Raw genomic sequence first — 19,663 nt, 5'->3', positions numbered from 1 at the left:
GATGAGAATTCAGAATCATTGTTTTTAGCGCCACAAGAATTAACTCTGGACAGAAGTCCCAGTTCTGATTGTTTTTATTAATGCTACCGAATAAGAAAAATAAGATGATAATCGAAAACAAGCATTACCTTCTATTAGATCGATTTATAATCCCTTTATTCACATTACATTGGAAGTTAAACCAACTAAAAACCACTACCCCTTACGCAATTTTGTTAATGTGCTGCTCAACCTCCTCCTTGGTAAACATATAGAACTCCTTTTCCTCGGTCATGGTCATCACCTCCACATTGGTGGAGTTAAGCTTCTCCTCCATGACCTGTTTCAGTGTGGTGAGTGAGAGGTTGATGGCATCGTCGAGGGTCATTTCGGGGTGGTAGTAGACCTGCAGATTCTGCTGAGCACCTTCGCTGCCCGAGCCAATGGCCTTGGCTCCGTGGCGCACGAACGTGCCGGAGGGATCCATGTGCCACAGTTGCGGTTTTCCAGCTTCGATGCCGGCAAAAAGGATGGCCACGCCAAAGGGACGACTCATGGCGGCGGCCCCATCGCTGTCGCCACTATCTCCGAACTGGATGGCCAAGGTGGACACGGCCTGGGCACAGGACTCGATGGACATGCGCTCGTTGTAGACAAACCAATGGTTCTGGCACTCCACGCGCGCCCTCTCGATCAGAGTCCTGGCATCGGCCATTAAGCCGGAGGTGGCGCATCCAATATGCTTGTCCACCTCCACGATCTTCTCCACCGTACTGGAGACCATCAGCGGCGATGTGATGCGCTTCTCTACGGCCAAAACCACACCTGGAATGAGTTTTTACCATTAGATAGGTATTTGCGTATGCCCTGCGGAAATGTACCGAAAGGCGTGCAAATTCCAATCGCTGTGGAGCCCAATTTGATGGCCTCAATGGCGTATTCCACTTGGAAGAGGCGTCCCTCCGGCGAGAAGGTGTTCACGCCTCTGTCGTACTCGGAACGGGTGAGAAACATGCTGGGCTGTAATTTGGGTGAGGGTTATGCACGTTTCTTGTCAAAGAGCACTTCGAAAGGGCCTACTTTTCTTTAATTTCCTTGATAAAATCGCAAACAAATGCCGCAGTGCTTGGCCTGAAATAATGACTTGCGGATAAAGTGCCGTCTCGAAATATATCGATAGCCAGTGCTGCCACACAGCAGACATTAACATTTCGCCATATTAACATTACTGTAATAAACATGGACTGGCAGCGCCATATTAATATTGGTTGATCTGGCAAGATTGTCGCTGTTAATTTTTATAAAAATTTGAATTTTATTAAACTATTTTTTTTTTTTAAATTAGGAACTATTTTTATATACGGTTAAAACCATTTTTTATCGTTTTTAAAACGCTTACTTTTTCTAGCGTTTTCAGGGACTTGGCTGGATTTTTCTCTGCTACAATGCCAATCGAGTTTATTGCATTTCCCGCTTAAATGTCCAAACTGAAGCGATTGCCATTAAGCCTTTAAAAGGTTATATAAGTCAAACAACCAGTTAAATGGTGCACTGCTTCAAGGACCCGGTTGAATTACCCATTTTCAGATACATATATAACTTGATTTAGTTTACTGACATCATATATATATATTTCTGATTTTAGATATACTTTGATTAGCATTACACACAAATGCAGCACCAGTGTAATGTGGGCTAAAGGAAGCCGTTGAATAACACTCGAATTAAGAGATTTACTTTCACATTGGCGGCTCGTCGGCTTGCGCGACTGTCCAATTATGGCAATTTTAAATCTAATCACACCCCACACGCACAGTCTCCAACGGTCAGAAAATCCCCGCGTTACAAGAGAAGCAATGATTGAATGGAAATGGAATAACGATTGGGTCAAGGTTGCCATCTTGTCTTACCCTTCTTTCAAAGATAAAGCGAATGTGCGCCACGAGATGCGAAGATTTCTGAAGATTTGGGAGTGGCGCGAGAAGAGAAGAGCAGGGGCGAAGTATCGCCACCACTTAACCAAAAATAAATAAAAACAACTGAAGGTCGTTGACCAAATGCAGTGCGCGGGAAAGAGAGAGGGAGAGCAGGTGGCGTGTGCGAGCGGGAGGGACACTGCAAACCCGTTAATCAGACCGAAAGAGCCGTTAATCGCGCCGAAGAATTGCAATAGCAAAATGGTGCAAATGCTGTTGGGGGGCGGGGGAGAAGTGGGGCAAACTGGACAATGGGCAATTAGCGGGCAAAAAACCGGGGGCCTAAATTTGATTATGAAATAGAATGGGCATGTAAATGCTTGGCCTGTCTTCCGCGTCTGTCGCTTTTCTTTTCTTTTTTGTATTTCGGGCTTAAGCCAGGCTGGATTGGCGAAAAATAAAAGAAAATGCGAGGTACCTGGCATTTGTTTTAAGTCGCCGTGTTTAGTCGAATTGTTGCTATTGCCACACGTTGGATTTTAAAATAGCCGACCACGGAGCTAAGTATGTTTTCAATTTAATGACTGCAGTGATTGCACAAAATTCCAGGCAACCAGGCAGCCAGTCATTCAGTCAGACATACATACATCACATAATGCACACGGCGAATACGTCGCACATGCACATCCACGGGTTCCGATGGCCTATCCAGCAGATACATTTGTATGTATCTACATATCCATATATCCAGTCACGCCGTGGGCTCCCACTGGCGGCAGAACTGGGTAGCAATCACGATCGGCCAGGGAGCCACCAAATTGCCAGTTGTGGCAGCCATGTGTCAGGGGTTTCGTTTCGGCGGTCCACCAATGCAGCCCCTTGCCCATAAGACTAGGAAATCCATTGACCCAATGATGCCAATAACTGAACCACGCTATGCACTCGAAAAGAGGCGAAACAGAGCTTAATCTAGAAACATTTAAGCATTAGATGGATTTCATTTCATTTTAATCACTTTAATTTTAATGAGAAATAGTATTTCCCCATTTGGTTACCACAGGCTTTTACTGAACCTTACTGAATATTTTTGTTAGGAATGGAGTTCCTTCACCATCATAAGTACATTTTAATGAACTATTAGAAAAATCTATGAGATTACGTAAATCAAGCATATGGTTATTGTTCTTAAGGAAACATGGATGAACTCAAAGCTCCTAACTCCTCTAGAAGATTGGAAATTCGAAGGGAAGTCACTTCTTGCAGTGTATATCTTTTGTGGTCCCACTCACCACGACGAGATGCTGTGGATGACCCCATAAAGCTCTATAAGACGATATGAAATACACAAATGTGAAATATATCGAATATCCAAACGCATTGTGCTACATTTAACCTTCTTATTGTCTCCGCCACTTACCACATGGGTCTTATGTTTTGGCTATTGGATTTCGGTGAGTTGGGTTTGCAACAAAGTTGATGTCAATAGCCGCAGGCATTTGCATAATCCCAGCCTCTCGAATCTATATATCATATGTCCAGGTGTGGGACCAGAAAGAAAACGGAAGCCTCGGCCACCAATTGGATATGGTTTTGGGCCAACAAATCAAAGCCACCGCCAAGTTTTATGTGGGTCTGTGTACCACCGATTTCCACTTCCTAGCTATTGTCTGTAGGATAACGACCCGGTTACCTTGTTGTAATATCTCGAGTGCAGGAGTCGTGCCTCCAGTGGCGTACATCCAAAACCCCCCCTGCTGGTGGAAAACGAAACCGAAACTTGTTTTCATATAACACCGTTCCCCCGACTGACTTTTCATTACTAAGCCAAAATCCCCAACAACAACAACAACGGGCAGCAAAAGAGTTGCGAATGCGCCGCACCGCCGACTTGCGTTGCGAGATATAGAAAGACAAGACAGTCCAATTTTTCGGTGTATATAAGCTGAGTGCAGCGGCTCAGCGATTCAGTCCCAGCTTGGATCTCGTTACCCGTGCAGCACAGCGAATAGTGGAGTAATTGTTCCCCCGTGAGACGTCGAATCAGCAGCTCAACAATGCGAATGGTAATGGTGGCGTCCATCAGAGGAGCGGAAGTGCGCATGCCCAGCGAGGATGCGCAGCTATCCGCAGTGTTCTCAGTGACCAGAGTGTGAATCGTGCCTCTAAATTGTATATCCATTGCAGTTCGTACTTCCTTGTCTCGCCGTGTGCGTGGCATTGGCCCACTGTGGCGGAGCAGTCGAGGATAAGAAGGCCGAGGGCGATGGCAAGACCGTGGAGAAGAGGGGCCTCCACCTGGGCGACTACCACCACTACCAGCCCCACCACGAGCACATCAAGACGGTGACCATCGAGAAGAAGATTCCCGTCCCATACACGGTCACCAAGCACGTGCCCTACACCGTCGAGAAAAAGGTGAGTCCTTACCCCCAATCCTTTCCCATGCAAACCATTTTAAAGTCCGAGTCCTTTAATAAATGTGTGTAACACAAATCAACATTTATCAACATCTAAAACAGATCCCCTACGAGGTGAAAGTGGATGTGCCTCAGCCTTACATCGTTGAGAAGAAGGTGCCCGTCCATGTCAAGGAGTACGTGAAAGTGCCCGTCCATGTGCCCAAGCCCTATGAGGTGATCAAGAAGATCCCCTATGAGGTCAAGGTGCCCGTCGACAAGCCCTACGAGGTTAAGGTGCCCGTGCCCCAGCCCTACGAAGTGATCAAGAAGATCCCCTACGAGGTCAAGGTCCCAGTGCCCCAGCCCTACGAAGTGATCAAGAAGGTGCCCCATGAGGTTAAGGTTGAGGTCCCGGTTCCCAAGCCGTACGAGGTGATCAAGAAGGTGCCCTATGAAGTCAAATACGAGGTGGAGAAGCCTTACGACGTGGAGGTGCCCAAGCCCTACGATGTCGAGGTCGAGAAACCATACACCGTTGTTGTGGAGAAGAAGGTGCCCTATGAGGTCAAGGTTCCCGTCGACAAGCCCTACAAGGTTGAGGTGAGTGGAGATCACTTAAAAACAGAGACATCCAAAATAAGTCTTGCAAAAACCTTCAAAAATAGATATCGGTCCTATAGAATTCCCCTTTTAACTTGCCAACTTCTTCCAATTTCAACCCAGGTGGAGAAGCCCTACCCAGTCCATGTGAAGGTGCCCGTGCCCCAGCCTTACACCGTCGAGAAGAAGGTTCCGTACACCGTCGAGAAGCCCGTGCCCTATGAGGTTAAGGTGCCCATCGAGAAGCCCATTCCCGTCTACACGGAGGTGAAGGTGCCCATCCACAAGGAGATTCCAGTGCCAGAGAAGTACCACGTCGAGGTGCCGATCTTCAAGCACCACCACGAGGACCACCATGAGTACCACAGCCACGGCCATGGACACTACTAGGAATCGTCCGGTGATATCCAGAGCCAGACGCACAGAAAGCGAGCACAAGAAGAAGGAGGACGAACAGGAAGGAGTACGAGGAGCAGCAGGCGCGACACTGACAGCCAGTCCATGTGCATCTCTCAGATGCATCCACGCAGCAACGTTGAGCTGGACGTTGAACGGGTGACACGAGCGGGAGGAATTGTAGTCGATGAGAGGCCGAGTTCTTTGGCCAGGAGGATAATGAGAAGAAGAAGATGACGACGAAGAAGAGGAAGAAGAGGAGCCAGAGCAGAAGAGGGAGAGCCGGCGGGGAGTAGCAGTCAGAGGACAAACTTACTAGCTACTCCCATTGAGATCTGGCGGAAGTCCGCGAAAGCGGTTTCCGCATCAGTTTTAAGCCAAATGTGTTAGTACTTTTATCGTCGTGTTAGACCCTACGATTTCTATTTAAATTATAAGCTAAAGAAACACCGACCAGATGTCGTTAATTAATGGGCTTTCGGGTGCAATGACGGGGAAGTGAAAGTGAAAATTGACCAGCCAGCCATGGCCAAATCGCCATGCGAAAGACAGACACGTAACGCTCGCGGCGGAAAATGGAAATGAAAACGAATGAAAACCAGTTACCACTTACTGTCAGTGCAGAGTGTGTATTCTTGGGGCCAGTTCATTATGCAAGGAGCGATCCGTTGCGTCATCGGACTGCCAAATTAATTGCAGGAAGCACTCGCCAGCAGTCGCTGAAAACTTGGCAACATTTTCGCAATTAAGGCGGGCTGTCATAATGGCATAAAAGATTGAGATGGAAAATAAATGCATGGATTGCCAACAAATTGATGGCTACACGGCTAGAAAAAACATTGCAGAGGTAAGGTATTCACATCTTGAAATGATTAGCTATTAGGGCCCGTTTTTAATTAAATTATATTTCATTTGGAATCTACCTTTCATCTATCTTTTACATACATTGCAGATATATTTAATATGAAATAAATCAATGTGTTCTTTGTTCCGATTTTTCTTTGTGCTCATTTAACGGCTCAATTTGCAATTGATTCGCAATAGTAACAGTCACGAAACACAGTCAAAAACATAACAAAACGGCACTTCAAGTGCGCAATGGCCTCATTTTCGGGGGCAGTAAATGTAGCGCGTAGCCAAATTGCTCTGCATTTCGAAATATCCACTAATTGTAGTTCAATTTTGTAAGCATGGGCTCTCGAGCTTTCAAAACTGGCGCGTACCTTAACAGTGACTGTTGGCAGTGCGCTGTTAAGTCTGCCGGCGATCTGGTAGCTCAGTTATTGAATTATTATTGGCAACACTAGAGTAACTCTTTTCGCTCTTGGATAAAATACTTAATCAAGCCGCTTTAATGCCGCTAACAATTACAAAATTTCGCAATTCGAGTGGGGGCGTGGTGGCCGCACAGCCCACAGTGGTCCTGCACCCCAAAACAATAGATTCCCAGGATAACACAAAGGTAATCAAAAGTCTGCCAAATGTATAAACTCTCATTCTTTTTGTTGTTACTCGGCGTTGCCCAATCATCAAGAGTTGCACAAATAACTGTAAACTGAACTGCGTGATGTGCTGAGCACATTTTCGAAATGTACATAAATCCTAATAAAGTAGGCAATTGTACTTATCTGCACAGAAACCGTTTGCAAAATTGGAGCCGGGTAATGCCTCAGTGAGGGTTACTACTGGCGGTATAGTTCTCAACAAAATACCAGCGCTTGTTAGGTCAAGTATGAAGAGGGCAGCAACAGGAACGATAACTGGAGCCGCGGCCGCGGGAGCAACAACAACAACAACAACAACAACAGCGTCAACTGGTACAGTGGGATGTGAGTAACAAAAAGCCAACAAAAATAGGAAATATAGGAAAATCATTTTTTAAGTAGTAATTACTATTATAATTACTATGTAGCACTTATACTTATAATTATTAAACAATTTTAGATCCCGTTCTCAAAACACCCAAGTATGTGATTCAGACTGGTCCAAGCGGATCCTCTGGCCATCAGCTCCAGATGCTGGCGAAAAAGTACACCCAAAGCTTGGGAATGGCCATAAATTCTCTGCCGCCGAACACAATCATCAAGGCAACGACAAGACCTGCGCAAACAACGCCTTTGACTCCGATTTCAGCGGTTGTTACTTCGTCGCCAAGCACACCAAGCATGCGTAGGAATTCCACTCAGTTCACACCAACTGTGGCAGCTGTTTCCTCCGCCGTGCGACAAACTGTGTTTATCAAGAGGGAACTACCACAGCCGCAGAGGAGCATGCGAAGTATGACACTTGGTTTGGTGGAACAAGCGCCACTACTTCATTTGGGTGTTGCTCCAGAGCACCTGTCACTACTGAAACGCCAGATCTGCCGCAATGCTAATGTCACCCACCTGGACTGTTGCTTGACTCTAAGGAAACTCAAACAAAACGAACAGTTTGCCCTGTTGGCCGAGAACTTTGAGCTGAGCGAATCAGATGTCGAGGACACGTTCAAGCGCACCCTTATCAAGCTGGCACGTTACCTCCGTCCACTGATTCGGTGGCCAGATGCACGGCACCACAACGAGCGCTTCAAGCATACCCCATTCGATTACCGGGCCAACCTGCTGCATGTGCGGTCGTTGATCGAGTGTGTGGAAACGAATGTGCCGATTGATCTGGGATTGGGCTGCGACAGCTATAAATTCATATTATGCATCAATACGAATGGTAATTGTTAGCCTAAATGGAGTACGTTTATTAAAATTGTTCTCTTTTTCCAGGCATCATCAGTTATGTGTCCAGCGCCTTTCCGGGCAGTTGCGATGATCTTCAGTTGTTTGAGGCCAGCAGATTTCGGGATGTCATTCCCAAGTACCTGACACTATGCGCGGAACCAGGCAAAGCAGTACACCGTGCTCGCAGGTCGGGCGGCGGAGATACCCACGACTCAGCGGATGAGGATAATGCTGTGGCAGAACCAAAGCGATCTCTTACCAAATTCGAGGCACAACGGCTGGGTGGGCAGCTAGCAAACCAGCAATCCCTATCCGTTGTAGATGGAGCACTGACTTCTAAGCGTGCTCCAGCGATTCAACTGCCCACATTCAATGCCCAAGAACCCGCCTGTAGATCTCAAATGAGGGATATGATCGATTGTTTTAGGGAATTCCAGATGCTGGATAATGGAGCTATTCAGCAAAAGTCATTGCTGGGATATCTTGATGAAATGATCGTGGTGGCTGCTGCTTTATGCAACCTTAAGCGCCAGGAGCTACTATCTTAAATAACAAATAAGGTCTGTTTTAGGGCCAACAATTTGTCCTTGTTCTAGTTACTAGAAATAAGCACTTTTCATACTGTTTATACAGTGAATCAATAAATAGTGAAGTGGATACAATTTGAAGTATTACAAAGAATGAAATCGTATAAGAGAGTTTGGCTTTTAACTGAAACATACTTGAATGGCTTTGTTTGCAATACTCCACTAGTTTCGCGATTTTCATAGTCAGACTTGCCGTGTTGTTTGATCAGCTGCCCCATCGTAAAACACTTCCAGTTGTATTTCTTTTATATTTTTGCTTTATTTACTTTACAAAAATACAAGCAAAACTAAGTACATATTCAACGAAAGTTGTTCAATGAACCAGGGCAACATTGCCAATCGGAGTTTGCAATATTTGAATGTGAAGAATACATGTATGTCGTATGTATAGATATTCCAAGGGTAGGTGCTCCATCATATCCGCCTACACTACCATCGTTGGTCGCTCTTTCTCTTAGGGGGTAATAATTAAAAACTTGCTTAGTTAATAAGTGACTCTTCGTACTACTAGCTAAACATATTATATATTGTGTGGTGTATGCCTGACAAAACCAGCTCTATCTAGCTCCTCATCCTGACATTATAACAAGTAGTATTGTGTGTTTGGGTTCCCTGTTCGTCTCAGAGCTTCTGTATGATGTCGAACTTCTTCTTGAGGTCCACACTCTCGTTCTTGGGATCGTACTTCTTCTTGGAGGCCAACTTGGCGCGCATTTCGGCGGCTGTCAGTGGCAAATTCAAACTGCCCGCCTTATTGCCACTGCTCGGTGGGGGAGGCGTAGTGGGCGTGGTCATGCCATTTGTGCCATTTCCATTGGTGTTATAAACACTGCCATTGTTATTGATGCCAGCCTTGGTAGCGGAGGGCGGTGGGGGTGTGCTCATCAGGGTGTTATTATTAATCGGCGATGAGGGTTTACTACCATTTTGAACGGGAGAAGGTGTGGTAGCCACCGGAGCTGCGGCTGCCGGGATTCCCCTATCCACCACATCCAAATCGGAGGCATTCATGGTACTGCCGCTCTGAATGCTGCTGGCATTTGAGGATCGCTTGGTGCTCACCATACTGATGCTACTGATATTGGCACTTGCTCCGGGCATCTCCTGTTTGGTGCCCTCGTATCCATTCTGACTGGCACTGCCATTTCCATTGCAGGCAGCGGTTGCTGATGGAGATGCGGGTTTCACCTCCAATGCTTTACCATCCACATCGATGAGCAGCAAGCGGACTTCATTCGCAATGGCCTTGATCCTGGCCACCACCTGCTTGTGGGTCTCGCTGCCAATGGACACCCCGTTGACCTCTAGGATGCGATCGCCCTCCTTCAAGCCGGCTGCCTCTGCCGGCGAATCCGCATCTACTTTGCCAATAAACTGTCCTGGTTTCACCTTCTCCGAGTGCAAATTGAAACCGTAGCCATCGAAATCGGGCCTTTTCACAATGTGACATGTTTTGGTCACGCCCGGTGGCAAAGTGGGCGGTGTGGGCGTCTTCGGGGAAGTGGGCGTGGACATCTTGGCTTCTGGAAGGAAATGAAATACTTAAGTATGACACTATTTATAGTTTCTAATAATACAGGGTTACTGGTTGATTACTGGCTTTAAAAAATGTTAATTACTTTTTTTCTATACTACTATATTTGCAAAAATACTTCAAAATGTTTGTTCTTGAGCAGAATATATCAATCCCATTTGGTTCACCAATCAGTGTGTGGAACTCAACTGCCGCAGAGACATTTGCTGATAAAATGCAAGATTTCATAATGAGCCATTGTTCTTTGGCAACCGATACATGAGTCTGGAATGGAAATGTCGCAATATCGTGCTTAGTTCTTCATTAAGTTGTGCTTTTTATGGGGGTAGAGCAATGCCCAGTGGATACACATATATGTATATAGATATATGGTTGTATGTTTATACTGAGAGATAAGAAAACTTCCAGTTCATTCAGTTTTTGGCCAGCTTATCGCGTATTCCCTTTATGGGCGACATTGGACAATATGCTGACCCACATTACCTGACCCCAAAAAACGACCCTGGCTAAAAGGTCCATCCAAAGGCCGATCGGCACAAAGGTACGTGTTTCTGCGGCTCTACTTCTGGTCAATAGTTTCGATGGGCATATCTGGCAAGTACTTGGCCATAAGGGTAATTGCTCGACAAATACCATTTATAGCCGTGCTCAAGATTCGGTTTTGTATTCGTCGGTGTTCCACTTTGGTTTTGGAAACTGGCAAGCGGGTAAATACAAATTCCACATGCATGTGTTCATGGGTCAAAAATGATTTAGTACTCCCCGCTTATCGCACCCACCCACACACACACACACACTCGCCGGAAAGGAACGTGATTTTCCTGAAAACTTGGCAACAGGGCATTAGCAAAAATGTTTTGTTAAATATCATTCATAACAGTAAACGTGTATAACTTTAGTTCGGAAATGGGTTTAACGTATGCGAAGTAAAGTAGTGAAAAATACGTGTACATTTCCCTATCACATATACATATGTCTAAACATTTTCGGGACGTTATTTAGAAAACTAAATTTATACTGAATTTTGTACAAGCTGTACAACTGTCTAAAAGTATGCAGCAATCGTATTTTTACGACCAATTGAATTATTTCGATATGTATCATCTTGTTTTTAGGACAATTAATGGCTAAACGTAGCTCAATCAGGTTTCGGCGAAAAGAAAAGAGTTTTTGGCATTCCGGACGACATGTTACACTCGATTTGCTAACGTGCTAATTACTGATGGGACAAACATCGCGGCATTAGCACTTCAAATCACCGCTCCGGTAATAATTGCTCGTAATTTCAGGCAATGAATGCAGCAGCCGACTTCAAAGCCCTGAACTTTGAATGCCTGAATAAACTGAATAAACTCCAGTCGCAGTCGCAGTCGCATTCACATTCGCAGGCATTGCAAATTACAAAAGCATTTTTGTGTTCCGCCTCAGCTTAAATTTCGTTTGCCTTCTATTTATATACTTATTTATGTTATTGTTTTTTACGGTTTGTTGTCGACCGTTGAATCATCGGTGGCCATAAGATTTATGAATGTTGGCATTAGCTGCGGACAATCAGCCCCACTTCCCCCCCTTGGAGCCTAATTTATTGGAACAAGATGAGCTCGTGTTTTCGGGCTGTGGGCGGGCAGGGGCTGACCTTGACTTTCCCACCGCCAATTGTTGCCAGCTTCCATTGTAAGCGATTTTTAATTCAATTCAAAGGTAAACAATGAGGCGCAAAAAAAATATCAATTCAGAACCAACAATAAGACAATTTGCCAGTTTCAGGGGGAGGGGTGCCTGTGCTGGTTGCACGGGATGAGATCGAAATAATAATAAAAATAATAATAATTGCCTACACTCGCATGTATGTAGGTTTATGGCTCTCAGCCAGCCGATTAATATTTATATTAGGAAGCGGAACTGACGGCTGGCAAAACGTCACAAAACATCATAGGCAACAAACAAAAATCGTTGAATTGACGGACGGAAATTAAACGAAACAAATAGTATTCTGCATGTGGCTAATAAGCTACACAACTATTATTAAAATTGCCATTAAATGTAATTGAAGATGGTGCTATGAAATAATTGAAATTAATCAGGGGTTTGCACTGATTATAAAACTATTTCAATTTCAATTGTGGACGAAAACATCTTAAAATGTTAAAGGCAAACCTTCGACTTAGTGATATTTCATAAGTTCATAAATCGTTTTTACCCAATTTTTTTTGCTCTGCTAAGCGATTTCCCGTTGTCAGTTTGTACCCCCTCACTCCCTTCACCTGGCAACACTCCAGTTTCTCCGCTTCTCGAGCTTAGAGAACTGCGCAAACTTTAATTGAATTTGCAATCAAGCATGAAGTACACACATATACCAATGCTAAGTTTTATCATTCACAACGCTTGGGGAATCGCCGCTGGCCAAAGCCCAAAGCCCCAAGCCCCCCACCGCCCACAGCCCCGCCCCCCGTTGACAACCCGCATGGGGACAACAGGCAGCCTCCATTGTTGTTGGCTGTTTGTTTACTTAAGCGGTTTCTCATCATTAAAGCAAATTAGCCGTTAGGCACTTGCAGGTAGTTGATTTCGATTCGGTTGGGGATTCTCCAGACCCACAGCTCCCCTTTGCCCCAATATCCGTTATAGACGCTTTCCTGGAGCCACCAAGCTTTCCGGAATTTTTCCGAACGGAAACATTTGCTCTGGGCGGCACTCTTTCAAGTGAATTCTAATTAGGCTCAGTGTATTGTTAGATTTTCGCACATTCGAACCGAATTTAATTATATCTTGGGTAAATATGCAAACTGGCGATCTGATAAGGCAGGAAATAGAAAGGGAAGCATCCGAATAGCAAAGATAACATGAAATTACCAAGTGCCCCATTCGGGGGATTTACTTTGGGATTATCGCCGCAACAATGAAATGCAAATTCATCTCTGCCTAGCTGAGGAATTCATACAGCCAGTGCTAAGTAAATGAGTCATTCGAGATGGCTGGAATTGCGGGGAGTGGGTCATTCGAGATATCAATTCATGGGAACGGATTTGTAATCAGATATGGAAGGGGTCGTGGATTCACTGTCAGCTACTTGTTTCGCTGTTTTGCAGGTAATTTAAAGTGCCTTAAAAATGTCAGCTAGATATAGCTCTATTTTTTCAGGATCTATGTCTAAGGGGTGTTCCAAGTGTCCACCTTCTGGCCTTAACACGCAGTAATGAGGTAATTGCTTTCAACGCCCAAAAATCCCCCTAAATCTCAATTAGCCAAGTCATAAATAAGCAGGCATTCCAAGCTGGCGGCTCATATATGTATAATTATTATGTAAGCCCTTTACATTGCTCAAATGATGCATCACAAGCCATTTCCAGCCGGCTAAAATGCTAAAAATATCAACTTATAACAATATTTCACTGCCAGCCGAACAACAAACACAGTAACAATGATAATTTCATCGTTTGCCATAAAAGTGACTAAAAGTTAAAGGCTACGTAATAAATTAAACAAAGGCTGACGACATTCGCCTGTTTGCTTCGTGTGCTCAAACAGAGATTTTTACGTAAGTAATAAAACATATAGAAAAGTGAAACGCAAGAGCAGGAAGAACTTTCACTATCTTTGGATCGTGATCGACGATTTATGAGATATAACAAATCCATTTCAATGTTGAGTGATTCAAACTTCAGGGCGGGACACCTATAATTGATTTTCATTCGCTATTTTGCACTGCACTCCCATATCTTAACAATTTAAGACACATTTTAATTTTCGTGTTTGACGTTATCAAATATTGTTCTTCTTCTACGGATTCGAGACGGCTATCTTATCGCAACTAGATTTTAATTAAAAAATTTCTAGCCCATTGCCCTTGTCCACTGCTGCTGATATGAATGGCTAATTATGTGGAGGCCTTTTTCGGAAGATGACGCCAAAGTGATTAGAGCCCACTTCTTTTCGGCTGCGTTTAGCACCCAGCAGTTGGTCAACTGTGGTGGCAGTTCCACAGCCACCCATGAATCACTTGCACAGATCTCCATAAAAATTCATTAGCAGCCTCTAACCAAAGATTCAAGATCTCGGATTCCAGATGCGCCTTCCGACTGACTGACTGTCGGTTTTGTCGCCGCGGGCGGCTGAGAATGGTTAGCAAATACCTCGAGTACTGCTGGGAAACTCTGCGAAACTGGTTATGATTATTTACTCTTTGCATACCTCTGGCTAGTGCCTAAGGTATTGAGGGTGTATAAGGCTAAATTGGAGGGTTGACACGCGATTGGGAAAAACTGGCTAGTTAAATGCCCGTAGAGCACGCTTCAGTAGTTCTCGGGGCACTTAAGTATTTGAATTTTCACGTTATTAATAGTTCATTTGCTAAATTCTTGAAAATATCAGTTATAACTTCATAAATATTCTGAATGCTAGCCCAAAGAACTCAGCTCGAGCTCACCACTGCAAACTGCGGTTTTCTATATTATTCAATGACACTGGCGACTGAATGCTGTAATGTGAATGTAAATCTGAATGTGACCTGAGGGGCCAGCCTCGCTTAGAAACTCGAACCTTAAGTCGAGATACAGTCTGCAACTTTGCGATTGAGACACCTGCACATGGGGTACAGGTGAGAAAAGAAGAAGTCACTTTGTTGTAGACACTTTACTTACTAATCGAACCGCACCCATGACAAGCAAAGTACATTAAAATATTTATTTGCTCAAGGTAAATCCTGTGTCACATGAAAAAGGGGGTCAGCAAAGGAACAGGTTTATTTGTTTTTACTTAGCAAAGCAGTTAGGAGAACCTTAACTGATTTTACACGCTTGCCACAAGCCAGTAATAATACCTAACCGTCTTCCGATCTCTCGTGCCTTTTCCCATATAACAACCCTACTCTGTAATAAATTAAAACTCGTTGGGAAAAAAGTGAATCTTGCAATTACACTTCGCACATTTCATTAGCCGGAAAAAATGCGATGGGAAAAGAGAAACCCCAAGAGGAGACCAACCCAGGGCATACATACATATATCATTTCTTGGCGGTTCAAGTTTACGTACAACGGATCTCTCTGGGCGTACTCAGCAATCAATCAAAACTTTAATAAGCAATTTGCGGAGTTGCCAAAAACAAAATAAACCACGCAAAACACCCGGCTGGGGAAATTACGTGTAAAATTATAGAATTCAACACGACAAGAGGAAATGTCAATAAAAGAAAAAGAAAAAAGAGAATTAAAACGCTGCCCCAGCAGTCTTGCAGATGCAACAAATTGTTTTTGGTTGTAAGCCGTGTAGTAACCGACTTGTTTTCGTCGGGGTCGGGGCTGGCTGGCGCAAAAACGCTCATAAAACTTGGCTGAAAAATTCTAGGCGCAATGTATCTCACAGAACGTGTGCATGTGGCACCGCACACCAGCGACGAACCGCCAGATACTCGCTCGCGGATATACAGATACAAAGCATACAGCGGCTGACGGGCTGACGACACTGCGGGCAGCGTACAGAAACTTTTTAGCAACCAGAAAAAATAATAAAAAATAAGGTTTAAGATTGCCCTGAGTGAGGGATGCTGGCTGGATGGCAGGGGGGTTGAAAGGGGCACCAGAGGGAGAGCCACTTAGATGCTGTATCTCTGTATCTGTAGAAACCTGGTCCTAACCAAATTCATTTTGATGCTGCGGCTGCCTCAAATATTTTTCGTGCGTTCAGCCGGCGAATATTTTCGAGATACCCTTTCATAAGAGCTCCATGAAATACAATAACCATATTGATTTCATTTAGTTTAGCTTAAAAAAGAACCTTAAGAAAGATGTGTTTATTACATATTCGGTTCAATATGTTGGAAATCACATTTTTTGTATTTTACTTTATTACAAAATGCATGTGTTAACCGCTTAAAAGTGTTAAGTATCCATACTGATGGCACTTGATTGCTTGGAAATCGTTAATAAATTGTTTGTATGCCTCCAATAAACATTGCCCTTCGTTCCCTTTTAGAGCATTGAGATTTCGGTGAAACGAATTTCGAACTTCCTTTCCTGTTGCGACTTGAATTTCGTTTTATTCTGTTTCTGTAGTTATTTTTTGGTTGAGCTTGAGAAAATAAAAATTGATTCTAGAACCTGTTTTTTGGGTTTGCTCGGTCTGGTCTTCTCTCTGCTGGCTGCTTTGTGCTGGCCTTTTGAAATATCTTTGGCTTTGTACTTGTTTGGTTGCTGCTGCTGCTGTTTTTAGGCGTTTCTTCGGCTGTTGAATCTCGTTTGGGCCTTTTGTCCGAGCAGCCAAACAAAAAAGGGAGTAGGAAAGTAAAGCATTTCTGTCAGAGATCCCAGACTCGGAGCCAAACTCCGACTGGGATTGGGGCTTTCGTTTTCGTTTGTTCGCCCCATCCATTTAATAAGGCACATATTTTGTATAATTTATACCATTATTTTTCTCGTCTTCTTTTTTTTCGAAAGTTTATCAAAGGCGGAAAGTAAAATTTCTAAGCTTTGATTTGATATATTAACTGGCAGCGTTGCCTTTTTATATAACAATCTTGAATCTTAACGGCGTCGAATCTATTTATTTCCAGTAAAGCGAAGACCTTGGGAATATTAAAAATTAACGTTTAGAAAAAATAATGATCGGCAGCTTAAGTAGAAATAATAATAATTCACAAACAATGTGCGAGTGTAGGGTGCAAATTGTTGCTTTGCTAACACAATCACATTGAAGATATAAGAAATGTTTGCAAAAGCTAAAAACTGTATATTCAGGTACTAGATTCAGGTACTACGTATATTCAGGTAACATCCATTGTACATAGACACTGCAATTGTGAAGATTTTCGCATGCCATTCAAAATGCAAATGAATGGATGTGGGAACCTCATGAATCACTACTTCATTTTCGCCCAAATATGATAAATAGGTTTAGGATTTGCAAATTCTATGGAAGCTCAACGGTTATCATTGTTTATTTTTGCTTCGAATTTCATTCAGCATTCAAGGCTACGAATTCGAAAATGCGATCATAGCAATCACGATCACTTTTGGCCTTCACAATCAGCTGTTTGCTGGGAGAAATACAAATGATATATTGAACTCGAGCTCTTTGGGAAAGCTGACAGTCTTCTTCCTAATGAATACCCTTTTTTATTGGAGAATTCTATATAAAAAGTTTTTTTGTTTCTTTCGTGGGAATCTCCATTAGAATAGATTTCTATAACAATTTGAAACTAAACTTTGTTTGTGGAATTCCACAAACTCTAGGCCAATTCTCAATAACTGGTTGTGCTTCTGACATATTCATTGATCTTGCACAGATCTTTCCATCCGCGAAATGTGTCAAAAATCGACGGGCTGTGGCCGCGATAAATGCGAAACCCGATCGCTAAATACCGAATTAATCGAATTAGCATAGCTAGTGACGAGCGCAGAACGCGCAGATCTTAATCGTGGCAAGTGCCACAGAAAAACCCGCAAGAAAAATGCGCAAAAAAGCTATGAAAAAACCAGAAATACACGCGACAAAAATGCACAACCAGCAAATCAGGAGAAGTAAACCGGTGAATTAGTGCAACAACCAGCGACTCGAAACTAAAATAAAAGCAAAGTCTAAACAAAAACAGAGAAAAAGACTAAAAAAAACCATTAAAGAAAACCTGCTTTGAGGCATAGCTGGAATACCTGAGTTGTCACTTGGGGATAGGGGATTTTGGGGCTTTTTCAGGTGAATTGCAGGTGCGGAGTGTGGAGTGTCTAGTGTCGTGAAGAAGAAGAAAAAGAAGTGGGAGTAAAACCCGCCGAACCTAAGGCGATTTATGAATAGCGCTAGAAAGAGAGGCCGCGTCAAGCGATAAGCGACAAGAAAGAGACAAAATCGCATGCATGTCGCATTTGCAAACGACCTTATGCAATGCGCCCGAAAAAGAGGGGGCGAGCGAGTGCGAGCGAGAGGGGGCAATAAATCAAAACAATTATTATGTAAGGCGGGTGCGACTGTTAGTGCAGCCAAAAGTAGTTAACAGGGCAACACATTTAGCGGTACGCAATAAAATACCATTTTAATTTGGCTTATTTAGTTTATTGATTCAGCTTGAATGCAGAGAGCGAGAAGTTGTTGTTGGGGGGATACAATTTCAAATGCAAATAATACCCTTATCAGTATCGTTGAGATATACTTATCTCTATTGGCTAAAATGGGCTTCAGTTTAAAACACCTTGCAGTTCCACCAATTGCAATTAGAACTGTTGTTTAACCTGTGACAATATATTTTTCAGTGTAATCGTTAAGGCTGATTGCAGCTTCTCTTCCCTCTCGCTCCCGCAGCCAAATCGCCCTCTCTTTCCGACACCACACCGCTTTGCGTGTGTAAATTGTTTATTTAATTTCAGTTATTGAAAATACAGTTTTGATGGCTTTCAATTGGGATGGCCAGCAAATGAAATGGACTTTTATTAACTTGGTTAAATCATGGCAAATGATTCAATGCGATTTTATAATTATTTTTGCACATTTATGTTTGGCACGTTGTTTTGTTACGTTCGTTCGTAGTAATTCCAATGGATCAATTGATATTCTGCTCGCATTTCGCTCAAGTTCAGTGGCTCTAAAACTGTCTCAAGGCTGCAAATTTCATTTTTCGACTTACCGCTCAAACAAACAAGTACAAATGGATCCCTTTCAAATGTTGCTGTTGATGTTGGTCTCTTGTTATTGTTGCAGCTATTGTTGTTGCACACTCTACTCTTTTCCGTATGCAAACGCTGTCACATACAAACACATAAGCACGTTGTTTTTGCTGTTGTTGCAAGACCTTACTATTTTTAATGAAATGAAGGAGTTGCCGAACAACCAAACGAAACGAAAGCGAAAAGCACACGAAAAAGTCACACAAAAATCTCTCGGCTAAAATAACTGTTGACAGGCTACTCGCGTTGTTGTTGTTGTTGTTGCTGCTGCTGCCTTCCTGATATTATTTCTATGTATGTATTTTTATCGCACGCTGAAGATCCGTTGGAACGTTGTTAACGCTTTCGCGGGCAAATCGCAACTGATTTCAAGTTATTGAAATCAAGTTGTTGTTGTTAGCGGGCTACAGCTGATGACGTGTGCGCAAGAGCGCCGCCAGGTGTGGTGAGAGCGGTTAAAAATAAATAAAAACCATAGTATAACACACTGCGTGTCAAATCATTTGTGATTGCGTATGTTTTGTGTACAAATTAGAAAGATAATTTATATTTGAATAGTTAGGTATATTTTTAGTTATATACAAGTATGACTTGGAAACCCTGAAGGACAGCCAACGGTGTTGCTAAATGCCAAACAGCTGATCAGTTGTGTTGTTAACGGTTTCGCGGGCAATTCGTAACTGACAACCAGAAACGAAGTCGCCCTGGAAAACCTGAAGAACGGTGTTGCAAAACGCCAAACAGGTGAGTGCACCAACTTTTGGCTTTTGGTTTAAATAAATAAATAATGAAATGAAAGCAAACAACCGAAATTTTACACGCACAGAAAATACCTCCAACTCCAACTTCTAACCTACTAGTATCCGCCGTCACAGGTGATGGGCAGAACT

At 43.4% G+C, this 19,663-nt stretch overlaps 4 protein-coding genes across 5 annotated transcripts; 2 read left to right on the top strand and 2 right to left on the bottom strand.

Annotated features, from left to right (window-relative positions):
• Positions 1 to 124: 124 nt before the first annotated feature.
• Positions 125 to 1,190, bottom strand: LOC6548137 (proteasome subunit alpha type-5). The gene is made up of 3 exons (XM_001975193.3): positions 1,060 to 1,190; positions 861 to 999; positions 125 to 804 (listed from the first exon to the last, which is right to left on the bottom strand). Exons 2-3 carry the CDS (start codon positions 991 to 993, stop codon positions 203 to 205), a joined length of 735 nt encoding a protein of 244 aa, XP_001975229.3. The 5' UTR covers positions 994 to 999; positions 1,060 to 1,190; the 3' UTR covers positions 125 to 202.
• Positions 1,191 to 3,834: 2,644 nt separating this feature from the next.
• On the top strand, positions 3,835 to 5,743 carry LOC6548138 (MAGE-like protein 2). Its single transcript, XM_001975194.3, has 4 exons — positions 3,835 to 3,958; positions 4,080 to 4,310; positions 4,415 to 4,894; positions 5,018 to 5,743. Exons 1-4 carry the CDS (start codon positions 3,950 to 3,952, stop codon positions 5,282 to 5,284), a joined length of 987 nt encoding a protein of 328 aa, XP_001975230.1. The 5' UTR covers positions 3,835 to 3,949; the 3' UTR covers positions 5,285 to 5,743.
• Positions 5,744 to 6,538: 795 nt separating this feature from the next.
• On the top strand, positions 6,539 to 8,695 carry LOC6548139. Of its 2 annotated transcripts, XM_001975195.3 has the most exons (4): positions 6,539 to 6,752; positions 6,927 to 7,119; positions 7,235 to 7,996; positions 8,050 to 8,695. In XM_001975195.3, exons 1-4 carry the CDS (start codon positions 6,645 to 6,647, stop codon positions 8,550 to 8,552), a joined length of 1,566 nt encoding a protein of 521 aa, XP_001975231.1. In that variant the 5' UTR covers positions 6,539 to 6,644; the 3' UTR covers positions 8,553 to 8,695. The 2 variants fall into 2 exon arrangements, with proteins under 2 accessions (XP_001975231.1, XP_026836254.1); XM_026980453.1 differs by lacking the exon at positions 6,927 to 7,119 and having other exon boundaries at positions 6,681 to 6,752.
• Positions 8,696 to 8,834: 139 nt separating this feature from the next.
• On the bottom strand, positions 8,835 to 19,450 carry LOC6548140 (Na(+)/H(+) exchange regulatory cofactor NHE-RF1). Its single transcript, XM_001975196.3, has 2 exons — positions 18,734 to 19,450; positions 8,835 to 10,114 (listed from the first exon to the last, which is right to left on the bottom strand). The coding sequence occupies exon 2, from the start codon at positions 10,104 to 10,106 to the stop codon at positions 9,213 to 9,215; it is 894 nt and encodes a 297-aa protein (XP_001975232.1). The 5' UTR covers positions 10,107 to 10,114; positions 18,734 to 19,450; the 3' UTR covers positions 8,835 to 9,212.
• Positions 19,451 to 19,663: the final 213 nt, after the last annotated feature.

Source organism: Drosophila erecta, unplaced genomic scaffold, assembly GCF_003286155.1.
Source record: "Drosophila erecta strain 14021-0224.00,06,07 unplaced genomic scaffold, DereRS2 tig00000092-arrow-pilon, whole genome shotgun sequence".
Classification (NCBI taxonomy): Eukaryota; Metazoa; Arthropoda; class Insecta; order Diptera; family Drosophilidae; genus Drosophila; species Drosophila erecta.
This window is presented reverse-complemented; position numbering and strand designations above follow the sequence as displayed.

Coding starts and splice junctions, on each gene's coding strand:
- LOC6548137 (XM_001975193.3), bottom strand. CDS start 993: ATGTTTCTCACCCGTTCCGAGTACGACAGAGGCGTGAACACCTTCTCG. Junction 805..860: donor TGGAATTTGCACGCCTTTCG/GTACATTTCCGC, acceptor AACTCATTCCAG/GTGTGGTTTTGGCCGTAGAG.
- LOC6548138 (XM_001975194.3), top strand. Junction 4,311..4,414: donor CCTACACCGTCGAGAAAAAG/GTGAGTCCTTAC, acceptor CATCTAAAACAG/ATCCCCTACGAGGTGAAAGT. Junction 4,895..5,017: donor ACAAGCCCTACAAGGTTGAG/GTGAGTGGAGAT, acceptor ATTTCAACCCAG/GTGGAGAAGCCCTACCCAGT.
- LOC6548139 (XM_001975195.3), top strand. CDS start 6,645: ATGCCGCTAACAATTACAAAATTTCGCAATTCGAGTGGGGGCGTGGTG. Junction 6,753..6,926: donor ATTCCCAGGATAACACAAAG/GTAATCAAAAGT, acceptor TTATCTGCACAG/AAACCGTTTGCAAAATTGGA. Junction 7,120..7,234: donor GTCAACTGGTACAGTGGGAT/GTGAGTAACAAA, acceptor AAACAATTTTAG/ATCCCGTTCTCAAAACACCC.
- LOC6548140 (XM_001975196.3), bottom strand. CDS start 10,106: ATGTCCACGCCCACTTCCCCGAAGACGCCCACACCGCCCACTTTGCCA.